Below are 12,517 nucleotides of genomic sequence, written 5' to 3' on the forward strand. Positions count from 1 at the left end.
TTTCCTTGACCGTGTCCATGCAACCACAGCAATGTGAACTGTACTGGGCTGTTTGACATTTAGGCGCCACTGTGTTTATTTAGTATAATAATTAAAGTTCTCCAAAGGGCAGAGGAATTTGGCAGTCTGCTTAGTGGAAAATAGCACTTGCTAAGAATAAGAAGGCAGCCTGCCTCTGAGTAGGTAGCATTGGGATGCAAAGGCTGGATCCTTGAGATGCCAATGAGAAGGCATGCCGTGTCTCTGCTCATATTTGACTCCGTGTAACTCTGATGAGAAAACCCTTTGCTTGATTCCAATGATGTGATGCATTAGGAAGACGGGCAGCATAGTGCTGCTGTGAGGAACTCTCACATACCATCAACACAATCTGCCTTCGCTTGGGATGCCAACTTCCTGAATGGCTCAACTAGCAAGTCTCTAAAAGTCCATGGAAACATTTGCCAAAGTCCATAGAGGAAGAAACTCCTTTAATCTGAACTGAATACATACTACAGCAAAAGGTTGAAAAAAATACAAACCAGACTTTTTCCCTTTGATTCTGGCTTTACTGTGATTCTACAAGGTAATATTTCAATCCTCTTGTTCTTATAAAACCTTTGTTCATCATGAACTCTTTGCATTACATTTTAATTTTTTAAGAATATTAAGATATATATTTATTTCAATTATTAAACCTGTAGCACACCATAAAGTCGTACCCTAGAAGAGAACAATTCAGCAGTCTTACTAAACAGCTGTCTCTAACAAAAAGGAACTAGCTCACATGCGGTGTACCCTCCTTGCAACAGAACTAGACATCTGGAACCATCGTGCCCACACCCATTCACAGCTCAGGTCTGCACAGAGGGAAAAGACGAACTCACCTGTCAAGTACTGTCAAGCAGAAGACCCCCCCCATCGCAATTCCCCACCCTCCTCTGCCCCTCCCCCAGCCACTGCTGTGTACCTCTCTGTGCCAGATTGGATTGGTGGTGTTACTGATGATAGTGGATCTTCTCTCCTGCCCGTGGTGGGCACAGGTAGGGAAACTGCTCTTCTTCCCTGGCTGAATGGACATCTTAAGATAAGGGTCAGGATTGAAGAACATCCCTTTCTTGAGCCCAACTGCCCTGAGATCTTGAGAAAGGGAGGGAAGGAGGGAGAGGGGTGGGGGGAGGAGAAAGAAGCAGAAGTGAGGAAAGGCAGCAGGGAAGGGGGGGAGCAGAGATGACAGGAGGAAGGATTCAGACATCCTGGTTAGCACAAACAGCAAAGTTCTTAACTGAAGTTCTACTCCAAAGCTCTAGGCAGAGTCCGTCACACTGTGTGCATAAAGAGATTTAGCCACACTGTGTGAGGGTAGAGAATGGTAAGTGGGTCACCTTCAAGCAGAGGGTTCTCCAAGGTGACAAAAATCATGCCAGCCCTTCTTCATCACCTTGTGCCCTAGTTGGAGCGCTTCCCACCCCATGTGCTTGTGGGTTCTTGTCCTCTTTTTCCTGGTGCGGTGTGGTTGGTCAGCCAGAATGTGAGACAGCCTCCGCACAGAAATTCTTAATAATCAGTTTATAAAAATACTCATATATGTAAAATTACACATTTCTGTATTATATGTGTGTATGCATATTGTATATGTGTATGCATGTATACGTTTAAATCGGTTTAACTTAAGAAAAATTTAAAGTACACACTCATTTGTACTACATCTTAAATATCACACATATTCTATAATGAATTCAATATGTAAATGTAATCATTTAAAATAATTCTTCAGTTATTTTTGTAACCTATAAAGCAATTTAAATATTCGAAGAATATCTCATAACTTACCTTGCATTCACAAAATATTTTATATGACACAAGATGCTAAAAGTCTTAGGTGGAGTCTGCTCAGTGAGGAGACATTTTAACTGTCAGGCTGACAGGTACACAAATGTCTAGTATGAAAGCTGACTTAGCTGGGCCTATAACACCTTTCTGAGACTACTGGTATGATTAATGCAGCTTTGGGGCTAAACCATCAAAGCCATGGAAGAGACTACATTTTCATGTGTTTCAGATCACTCTGGAGGTCTTGAACACTCTAGCCTAGAGAAGAAGTCTGCACAGGAAGGCCTGTATTGGCTAGATCAGCAGAGAGACACTGCATTACAGCCCTGAAATACAGGTCAACCTAGGCCTTGGGTTTTATGTATTCCTCAGAACTTACTCTCAGGAAGGAATGGACTGGTCCACAAGAACTCATGGCCTCATACATGAGACAAAACCAGACCAGGGCTGTCTAATGACACATAGTCAGCAGCGGAATAGGATACTACATTAGCAAATATGGAGCTATTCGACAGTGAGGCCTCATGTTGACAACACTGCATGAGATCTAGATTGATGGCTGACCTAGAGACCATCAGGAGGGGGAAGGACAGCGAGGTATGCAACACGTACTCTGTGACGCTGCTGCCAGCCCATCATCCTACTGGTCCAGTTCTGATGCTTCATAAACTGCGCATCATTATTAAACGCTGATCCGCATGGACCGTTCATTCTCTGCATGTTTTCTCTGTTAGTGTAGAGCAGCCTTGAGAAGAAAATGCAGCTCACATTTATTGTCTTGCCCTTCCTGAATACTCTCGCCTCAGACTCAAGACAGATTGATAGACTCTAGATATTAAGTTTACTTCTGAGCAAGAGATTTCCTTGAAGCAAATTCAGAATATCATGGAAACAGCTGCTGAAAAGTCTGACAAAACTAATTCACTCACAGACAAATATTCCTTTGAACAAAAAAGCATTCCACCACCAGATCAAAGTCACGGTGAAAAGGGTGTCGAAGTTAGACATCTGTGATGCCAACTCCTGCCCTGTGAGATGCTACACAGACGAATGAGTCTTCATTAATGCAGGTGATAAACTGCCAAGTATTTGTAATGTGGCGATGCACCCCCTGAATCTACACCATCTCTGTTCTTGCTTCTCTCTATTTTCCTTTGTTTCATTGTTTATAAATAATCCACAACACGTAATAAGCCAAAGAAGAACCCAAAGTAACAAAGGCATGCATGCTAAATATCCCAGTTTCAGCCTTATTGTAAGATTTAAGACATTTATCGAGACATTTTTTACTGAAGCTGTATAGTTCAATTCTTGATCTCCTTCCTTATTCTTAATTAATTTTTTTTTCACCAGAGCTGAGGATCAAGCCCAGGGCTTCCACTAGCTAGGCAAGGGTTCTACCACTGAGCTAAATCTCCATCCCTCCCCCCCTTTTTTAAGCTCATTTATTTATTTAATATGTGTGAGTAAACCACATGACACACACAAGAGGGCATCTGAGGCCACTACAGATAGCTGTGAGCCACCGTGTGGTTGCTGGGAATTGAACTCAGGACCTCTGGAAGAGCAGTCAGTGATCTTAACCGCTGAGCCACCTGTCCAGCCCCCTTTATTCTTAGATAACCAGGCATAGTGCATTTGCAGGCAGCTATTCCAGTATGCCAATACTTTCAGACAAACATCGTCACCCATTGTTAGTCTACAATCTTAATTGTTTTACAATCGATGTTACAGAATTCTACTCATCTCCTATGATTTATACCCATTTCCGTCCACTCGGCAGCCAGCTTCTATGTGAACAGAGGTGGGATGCTCAGAAAGGATTTAAAGATGGACTCGCTGATGTCCAACAGATTTCTTATTTTGAGGAAGATACCCTGTGATTTTACTTTCCAGATAGTAATTCTCTTGCAGTGAGTTAACAGCACTCCTTCTGAATTCAAAAATCAATACACGACTGCCAAGTTTAAAATGATATACAGCAATCCAGCACATCGTTCAATAGCTCTAAACTAAGAAATCAATAGTCGACAATCAAGGGGCTAATTGTTCCCAGTTATCACCAGGGGCTTCAGTGCCTATTGCTTCCCTAAAACATCCCAGGTCTAAAGCACAGCTGTCAGTCACCATGTCCTCAGGGAGCAGTGTCAGAGCTAGACAGATGCTACTATCTATGAAGGTACTCTAAAGTAACTCACCTGGATACTTTAAAAATACCACAGATCACAAATGAAATGTATTTATTGGCCTAATCTGAACCATAAACCACCCACCAGGTGACAACTTCTAAGGTTCATCAGGAAGTTGAAGGAAGGAAAGAAAAGAGGCCTTCAAATGAACAGCCTCACAGAAGTGAAACAGACCACTAAACGAAAAGACCACACCCCAGCAATGGGTAGTGTGCACAGCCTGGTCTGGTGTGATGGCTGTGGCTCATGGAGGTGGCTGCTCTCCAGGTCTCCTCATGCACAGTATTTAAAACGTGAAGGAAACAGAATCTTACTTAAATCTCAGACGCGCTACACCTACAAGAAGTTTCTTTACAGAGTCAGGTAAGCTTCAGGCATTGTATAACTATCACCCAGTTGTCCACTTAAACTCCAATTAAAGCACTGGCTTTCTTAGAACACTCTTGGTTTTATAACTTCCAATTCATTATTGATAGGTCAGTGGTTTTCAAACATTTTGACAGTGCCCTATGTACAACCAATGTCACCTTTTTATGTTGTAGCACATCTATATTCATAGGTATACTTTTTGCCTCAAAAATGTCAGCATGTGTAAGCTGTGTCTTACCAAGACCCTCCCCCGTTGGTAGCAAGCTCCTCCTACTTCTGTGCTAGTTTCAATTCGGTCAACTTCCCAAACCACAAAGCAAAACTCAGCCTGACACAGTGCTATAGCTGGACAGTTTGCATGCAAGTGGGTGGCCTGTTTTGCTGAACAGAACACATTATCTTTTTACTTGTTAAATGTATTCTGTTAACTTCGTGGAAAAAAAAAGCTATCTGCACTCTAATTTTTTGTGTTCTTCAAGTCTTCGAACCTTTTTCTTTCTCCAGTTGAAGCATAAATGGTTTGAAGTCGGCAAAGCACTTTCCCTCCACCTTCCATACACTCATAAACTCAGTCCTTCTTCCTTCATGAGAAAACATGGTAAAAAGGACTTTCTAAACATAATAGTCATTTAATTTTATCACAGTATATTTGACTTTCCAGAAGTATGACCAAAAGAGTTCAAAGTAAGCTGGCTTCCAGGCCGTAGATGATGGTGCAGGAGGAATGACGAGGTCCTACACTGAAGCCGCACAGCCTCAGAGTGGAGGCCACAGGCAGACACTTACCTGACAATGTGAAGCTGACGAGTTTCCTAGAGTGCAGGCTTCCTGAAGCACATCCTTCCATGCCTTCTGCACCCATCTGAGGAGAAACATGGGTGTGAGTTTCATACTGGAATCATGTTATCTAATTGCCCAGGGACCCTCATCTGTGTGGACTTAAAATGAGGTGTTTGTTTGTTTGTTTTATTTTGTTGTTGTTTTGTTTTTGGTAAAAATGTATTATAATGCACACCTTCAATTTTTCAAATATTAGAACAGATATGCAAATATAGCTTCAAAGATACAGGATCAAAGGTTCATATTTAAATCTTTATCCCATTAAAATATGAACGTAGGAATCTTTCTTAATATAATCAACCTAACTTATGTGTGTTGTGTTTAATATGAATATGGGGTTGCATGGTACACATTCCAATAGCCATGCACTCGGGGGGAATGAGGCAGAAGAATAAGTTTGAAGCCAACTCTCTCTGTCTCTGTCTGTCTGTCTGTCTGTCTGTCTGTCTGTCTCCCTCTCTAGTGTGTGTGTGTGTGTATGTGTGTGTGTAACATAGTTGTTGATGGCAGCAGTGTTTCTGTTACACTTGAGACAAGGTCTTGGCCTGCTTCATTTGGAGAGACGCCCTACCTTTGAGATGAGAACACTCTTGATCTCCAACCAAACTTCTCAACCATCATCATCCCAGCCCTGCCCCACCCCAGCCCCACCCGGGAATATTAGGCCATTCTGTCCCATCTTCTTCACGAATTTTTCTTAGCTTGCGTTGACAAAAGTCACTGTACCCTCCACCCACCCCCTACAAAGCCCGAATTCTCAATTGGCCTTAAACTCAGGATCTTCTTCCTTTTTACTCTCAAGGGTTTGGATTTTAGAATGTGCCACCATGTCCGGATGAATATACTTGGTGCATAATTAACATATTTATATTACTACTGAAGCTAAACATTAAATTCCTTCATATTTAATAAGAGTAAATACTTGACTTATGTCAGATTCATTAACATGTGCCAAGCCACCCTCCCTAACTTCACATCTCAGTGTTCACATGGGCGTCCTACCTGCGTTCAGGCTCCTGCTGTACTGCAGTGAAGGCGCTTGGCTATTGGAACTAGCCATAGCAGGACCATGTAACGTTACTGCACAATCACTCTCTCCTAAAAACGTTTGAATAAATTGTATCTTATATGAAACCAGTAATTTAAAGACCACCAAGCAGATTTGTATCCTTCTCTCAATTTCTGAACAATTAGTACACAATTTATGGTTTTGAAGAAGAGGGTACTCTGACAAAAGAAGTCCATATTACAAGAGGAGACAGGGGTGAAGCAGTCTATTCTGAATATGTAGAAAATGAAAATCACATACAGAATTTAATTATGAAATTTGTATTAAACTCTACCAGGGTTTCTTCCCTGACCAAACTTTAGTCAAGCTCATGTACGCCCTCAGCCTAATTAAGCCTGACCTGAGGCTTCTGTCTCCTACTTGGTAGATTATAAAAATTCTACATCATCTAGTGGGCATCTCTATCCTCAGTGTGACGCCACTCTTGACATAAAATCAAATTCCTCACCTCTCACCAGGCTCCAGCTACCAACTGATCACCTGGACTGCCTTCGGCAAAAATTATGTTTTAGTTTATCAAGAGTTACTGTATCCCCTTGGCCCTTTAGTCATTTTTCATCCACTGACTCTGCTTGTTGGACATAAATCCTCACTTTCCTATGTTATGTCTGAATTGATTCACTTCTATTTGGAGGTCTCTCTTCCATGACTGCACCAATTTCTGGGTAAAATCTGGTTTTATCCACAATTTTCTCATTTGCACCACTGTCTGGTGCTGGGTGTCTCTGGTCTGATACTTCTTTGTCTTCACTGTACTCCCAGGTAAAGCTCACACTGTGTCACAGGTGACCATCGCTGATCCAAGTCAAGATGAAATGCACACGTCTACTGTCTCCTTGTGCCTTCTACACCACAGACAAGATTATGTGGCAATTAACTGTCCCCTGATCAGTTTGCATCAGTGCCATTCAATTCCTTTATTGACAGATGATCCTTTTCTTTCCTCTCCTCTCTCCTTCCCTCCCCTTCCCTTCTCTTCCCTTCTGTTCTTTTCTCTTCTCTGGGTGTAAATGTGTGTGTGTGTGTGTGTGTGTGTGTGTGTGTGTGTGTGTGTGTGTGTACAAGTGTGTGTGTGTGTGGGTGTATGTGTGGGTGTGGGTGTATGTGTATGTGTGTGTGTGTATGTTTGTGTGTGTGTGCAAGTGTGTGTGTGTGTGTGTGTGTGTGTGTGTCTGTGTGTCTGTGTAAAGGCCAGAAAACTGCTTCAGTTATTATCTCAGTTGCTTTTCCCCTTTTCTTTGGAGACAAGGCCTCTCATTAGCCTAAAATTCACCAAGTAGGTTAGGTTGACTAGCCAGCTAGTCCAAGTATCTGTCTGTCTGTCTCTAATTCTCCAACAATGAAATTATGAGAGTGTCCAGTCTCACCCCACATTTTTTATGTGTTTTCTAGGGAATCAATCTCAGGTCCTCACACTTGCAAGGTAATGACTTTTTTTTTTAACTGAGTTATATAACTTTGCATCCTCCTTAATCCCATTCTCTTGATGATCATAGGCTGTTCATTCAACAAAAAAATGTGAGTTATTACAGCAGATTTTATCCCTCTGACTCACGATTCCCAGATTAACAGGGCAGAGGTAGCAGCAGAGGGTCTAGACAGCAGATTGTGCGACTGTTTATCCTGTTCTCAGCACACAGGGCCTGGGCAGGTGACATAGACTTCCCCTGTGACAGATGATCACAACCTACACTCCCTGCTATAACAGGACAGCAGGTCTGCAAAACAGGTCCTTGCCCTGAGTAGAACACACTACCTAATACGTAAGAACGTCCCTCCAGGACTATAACATGTGTGTAACAGGAACTTGTTTATGCTGAGTGAATTATTCATGACTGGAAATTTTCATGGTCTCTCTGATTAAAACTCCTCTCCCCTCCCTCTCATTTTTTGAGACATGATCTTTCTATGTAGCCCAGGTTGACAATTCACAATCTTCCTGTCCCAGCCTCCTCAAGTGCCAGGATAGCAGGTACACACCACCAAACCAGACTTATAAACTAATTAAAATATTTTTAAAAACCTATAAGGAACTAAGAAGACATCTAAAGATTTTCATTTCAAAAATATAATTTATTCTATGGTAAGACTTATCTAAAGCAACTACCCAAGAATTCACAGAAAACTAGTGTCAGCTCTCTGGCAAAATGCTCACTTGAAATAAGGCTCAACGAATACAACTTTATCTCATACTACAATAAAGCAGGGGAAGGCCATCCATTACCACTAAATCCAGGACCATTCATTGTAATACTCATATCGGCATCTGTGTTTAGAGAGAGGTTTTAAATAGACTCACTCCATAGATCCATTCCAGGAAACCCAGAAGCAACAGTGTCAACCAAGTGCTGAAAAAAGACAGTGCCCTCGCCTGCCCTCGAAGCTGATGGATTTCCTGTTGCAAAGCTCACACACATCTACTGCATGCTCAGATGAATGATAGTGACGTCAACGCCAACACACAAATGACACAGGAGGCAGAGGTTTATAGTCTTGATTCATCACAAAGGGATTTCTGAGAAGGGGGATCACAGGGTTAGTGTAATGGCTCATTTCCGGACGTGGAGAAAGTCTCAGCTGTCTCCCTCAGGTCTACTCTTTGTATCTGCCATGAATAATCATGCAAAGCACGAGTGCTGTTACTTACAATAATTAAAGACATGCTGTATACCCAGGAACTACCAATCTGCTACAGCGGCATAGCACTGACCTCCCCAAAGGAGACCCAAGAATACAGACCCAAGTGTTTCTAGACTGCTCACAAATCTACTGACCACCACTTCCATTAACGGGTTCTTTTAATCAAAATGTTCTTTCTTGATTGCAGTGCTGTTGTCTACACAGAGCTCTGAAGTCATACTGAAGCACATTAATTATCCCCAAGCTGCAGGCTTTGACAGGGCACTCTCACCGGAAAATCACTGCACCGCATTTAATTGGCAGTGGGCTAGACATTCCCACCGCCTTCAGCAACAGCTAGATCTTGGAACTGCTCAAGTCTAAAAGACTCCAAATCCAGGAAGTGCTGGCTTTCTTTTTATTGTCTAATTTCATCAAAATGAGTTTTTCAGAGGTTTGATTAGAAACATCTCTACTCTTTTAGGTATGTAACATTAACAATATTAATTTTTCGTTTTACCATATTAATGACAAAGTCAAATCCAGTGTTATATAGATATGGCAGATTTTGTAAGTCAACAATTGTTAACCATTGTGTGACCTACAAAGTCTTATGTAGCAGTGTGTGCTATTATTTCTATATTCTGCACTAGGTTTATTATAGTAGAGAAAACTCAAATATAATCCTAACCAGAGATCGTGGACATTTTTCTTACATTGTTCCTCATGTGTGGATTTTTTTTTCCTTTTTTTCTCTTCACCCAAGTAGCTTCTATTCATCACCTGGGATGTCCTTCATTCAGAACTTTCTGGTCATGACAGATTTCACTACACATGCTCTCACAGCACCATTCCACTCTGCCTCATACACTGATAACTTGCACTAGCGATCCGACTGAGGGCACTTCCACATCTCAGTACAGCAGTGACAGCTACCCCCTCCCCCTTCTTAGCATCTGAGTACCAGCAGGAGCTCAGCACATAGAGGACACACCCACCAGAAACATCTCTGAATAGAGTAAAATGAAATGATTGCTTCAGAGGCACCAGCCCTATCAAAGACAGCACATGGCAGGGCTGGACAATCTCAAAATGTCATCTGCAGAGAATGCTTTCTGAATTGGGGTAATTTAACCTAACCCCACCTGTCTGTTTCCAAAAAGATCAACATCCCTATAAATGCACACACACACACACACACACACACACACACACACACACACACACACGCAGAGAGAGAGAGACAGAGAGAGAGACACACACACACACAGTGAAGATTCTATGACATAGAAGTCAATTTTTTTCTAGACTTTTATAAGCTTATTTTCACTAGTGACAAAAGCTTCAAGGATTTACACATTAGAGCCCAAGAATCTTTCTAAACCATGAGTCAATTATGAGAACTATTGATTTTTAAAGTTGATCTAACACGAGAGACAAGTCAGAAAACTGTAAAAGCAACCCCTAGGAGACTGACATTCTCTTAGAAATAGAGAGTTTTCTTTCAAAGTAAATAATTATGCTTTTTCAACGTGGGCTTGACAAAGAAGTTGGCTCCCACTGAGCGGCCATGTTTTACCAAACAGTAGACTCTCACACAGCACTTTGTGAGGGATCTGAACTCAGACCTCTGAGGAAAGCACCCAGATAATTCCCATCGTGCCCTTTCTTTGGGTGAAAACTCCTTGAGGTGCCTGGCAGGCAGAGTCACTATGACTTCCCTAGGTGTCGTTTCCATTTTACTCACTGAATTCCTGCAAATCCACCTGAGATGCAGTATCATAATTTCTTTCATGACCGAACACTGTGTGACTCACAGTGATCCCTTGACTTGCAGTTGGCCCACAGGGCCGCTCTGTAACAAGTGTTTTCCCACTGATTGGTATTACAGATGCAATTGTGGCAGACTTGTTACACATTTCCTTTCCGAAAACGGTGACCATACTGTTGTGTATTTCCTTGTCATCGTCTCTTATGTGACCCTGACAAGGTAGCCCAGGCAAAAGAACTCTTTGCAGGGCTCAGGAGGAAGCCATCAAGGAGGAGAACTCACCATCACAGCCGGGTTCTTCACAGTAATACAGGGGGTTGTGGCTCGCAGGGCTCCGCTAATGCCATGGTAGTATTTGAAACAGATTTTGATCTCCGCTGCAAAGCAATGGGAGAAAACAGCTGATTTCACTGAAGAGATACCGCATCCCTCTCAGGCAAACCTTCTCTATATGACTCCTTTGCCGACCAGCAGCCACCAATTTTTACCAATTCCTGGTGGGTTTTATTTTGATTTTCTCTATTGCCTTCTTTTGTACAGGGACTTGATATGTACATCACCTAAGCTAGTCTCAAGCTCACTCTGTGTTTCAGGATAGCCATGAACTCTGAATCCTCTCACCTCAGCCACCGAGCCCAGCTTCGATGAAACTTCGTAAGAACATCTCAACTGTATCAGAAAAACAATGCGTGCAGATACTATACTGAATGTACTCTGCAGAGGATAGGTAAGAATGTGGTCCTCTCGGTGCCACCTGCCATGGTGCTCACACTACCAGGCAGTGCCATCCTCCTGTCTGGGTTGTTATCCAATACCCACTTCAGCCTGTCCTGGGTGACAGGTGAGTCACTCAGGTTTTCGGTAAGCCAGCTATGCAAACCAAGACTGTTTTTAAGCTCTTCCACGTAGACAGATCTTAGCTACTGCTAGGACTAGAAAGAGCAAAGCAGTCTGACAAAGCACAGACAGGGTGGACTCTCAGGAATCCATGTGACCTTAGTCTTCCAAGTGACTTGGATGAATTGATGAATAGGGATCAGATTTGGGGACCTGATGCATAGTGATGAGCACATAGACACTCATATACCTTATAAATTTGATCAGACAATTAAGTTCAAGAAAAGGCAAGACATATACCGACTGTGGTTTTTAGAAAGCAGTTAGTTTCCCAAAGCATGAAGTGAATGTGTTTCGATATAAACCTAGAGTCAGGGGAATGTCTCTCCTCACTAAGGCCCGAAGCACCATTTTTTCCCAGGTGTCCTTCTTTAGATGCAATGGTGCTGGCTAGCAGGGCAGGTCACAGATGGGCAGTTCTGGCCTACAGAGGGAGCTCTTCTCACCTGAGTCACAGAATGGATAAGATAGGGCTGTTCCACACATTTTCCCAAGTAACTATATTTACCACTGACTTTTCTGAGCATGCCAACTGGCATCTTGTGCAGTATATGACTTGTTCACTTAAAGGGAATGATATAAGGAGAACTTTCTCCTGAGAATTAATATTGCCATACTCCTCCCATCAATGGGCGAATGTTAAACCCAAGGAAAGTTCCATCATTAACTAAAATGTAAAGTTTATCTATCATCTATCTATCTATCTATCTATCTATCTATCTATCTATCTATCTATCTATCTGTCATCTATCTATCAGGACATCACACTCTATCTATCATCTATCTATCATCTATCTATCTATCTGTCATCTATCTATCAGGACATCACACTCTGTCTGTCTGTCTATCTATCTATCTATCTATCTATCTTGTACCATCTAGCTATCTATGTATCTATCTATCTTCTATCTATCATCTATCTATCTATCTATCTATCTATCTATCTATCTA

General features: G+C 42.0%; 1 protein-coding gene across 7 annotated transcripts in view; it reads right to left on the reverse strand.

Moving 5' to 3' along the window:
* The window catches only part of Hecw2 (HECT, C2 and WW domain containing E3 ubiquitin protein ligase 2), a 393,569-nt gene that overhangs the window by 127,704 nt on the left and 253,348 nt on the right, over positions 1 to 12,517 (reverse strand). For all 7 annotated transcript variants that reach the window (XM_039083599.2, XM_017596447.3, XM_039083600.2 and 4 more), the window contains 3 exons: positions 10,952 to 11,046; positions 5,157 to 5,232; positions 950 to 1,119 (listed from right to left, as the gene is read on the reverse strand). In XM_039083599.2, the coding sequence (XP_038939527.1) occupies positions 950 to 1,119; positions 5,157 to 5,232; positions 10,952 to 11,046 (341 nt within the window). The remainder of the gene's footprint in view (positions 1 to 949; positions 1,120 to 5,156; positions 5,233 to 10,951; positions 11,047 to 12,517) is intronic.

The sequence above is a fragment of the Rattus norvegicus genome, chromosome 9 (genome assembly GCF_036323735.1).
Source record: "Rattus norvegicus strain BN/NHsdMcwi chromosome 9, GRCr8, whole genome shotgun sequence".
Classification (NCBI taxonomy): Eukaryota; Metazoa; Chordata; class Mammalia; order Rodentia; family Muridae; genus Rattus; species Rattus norvegicus.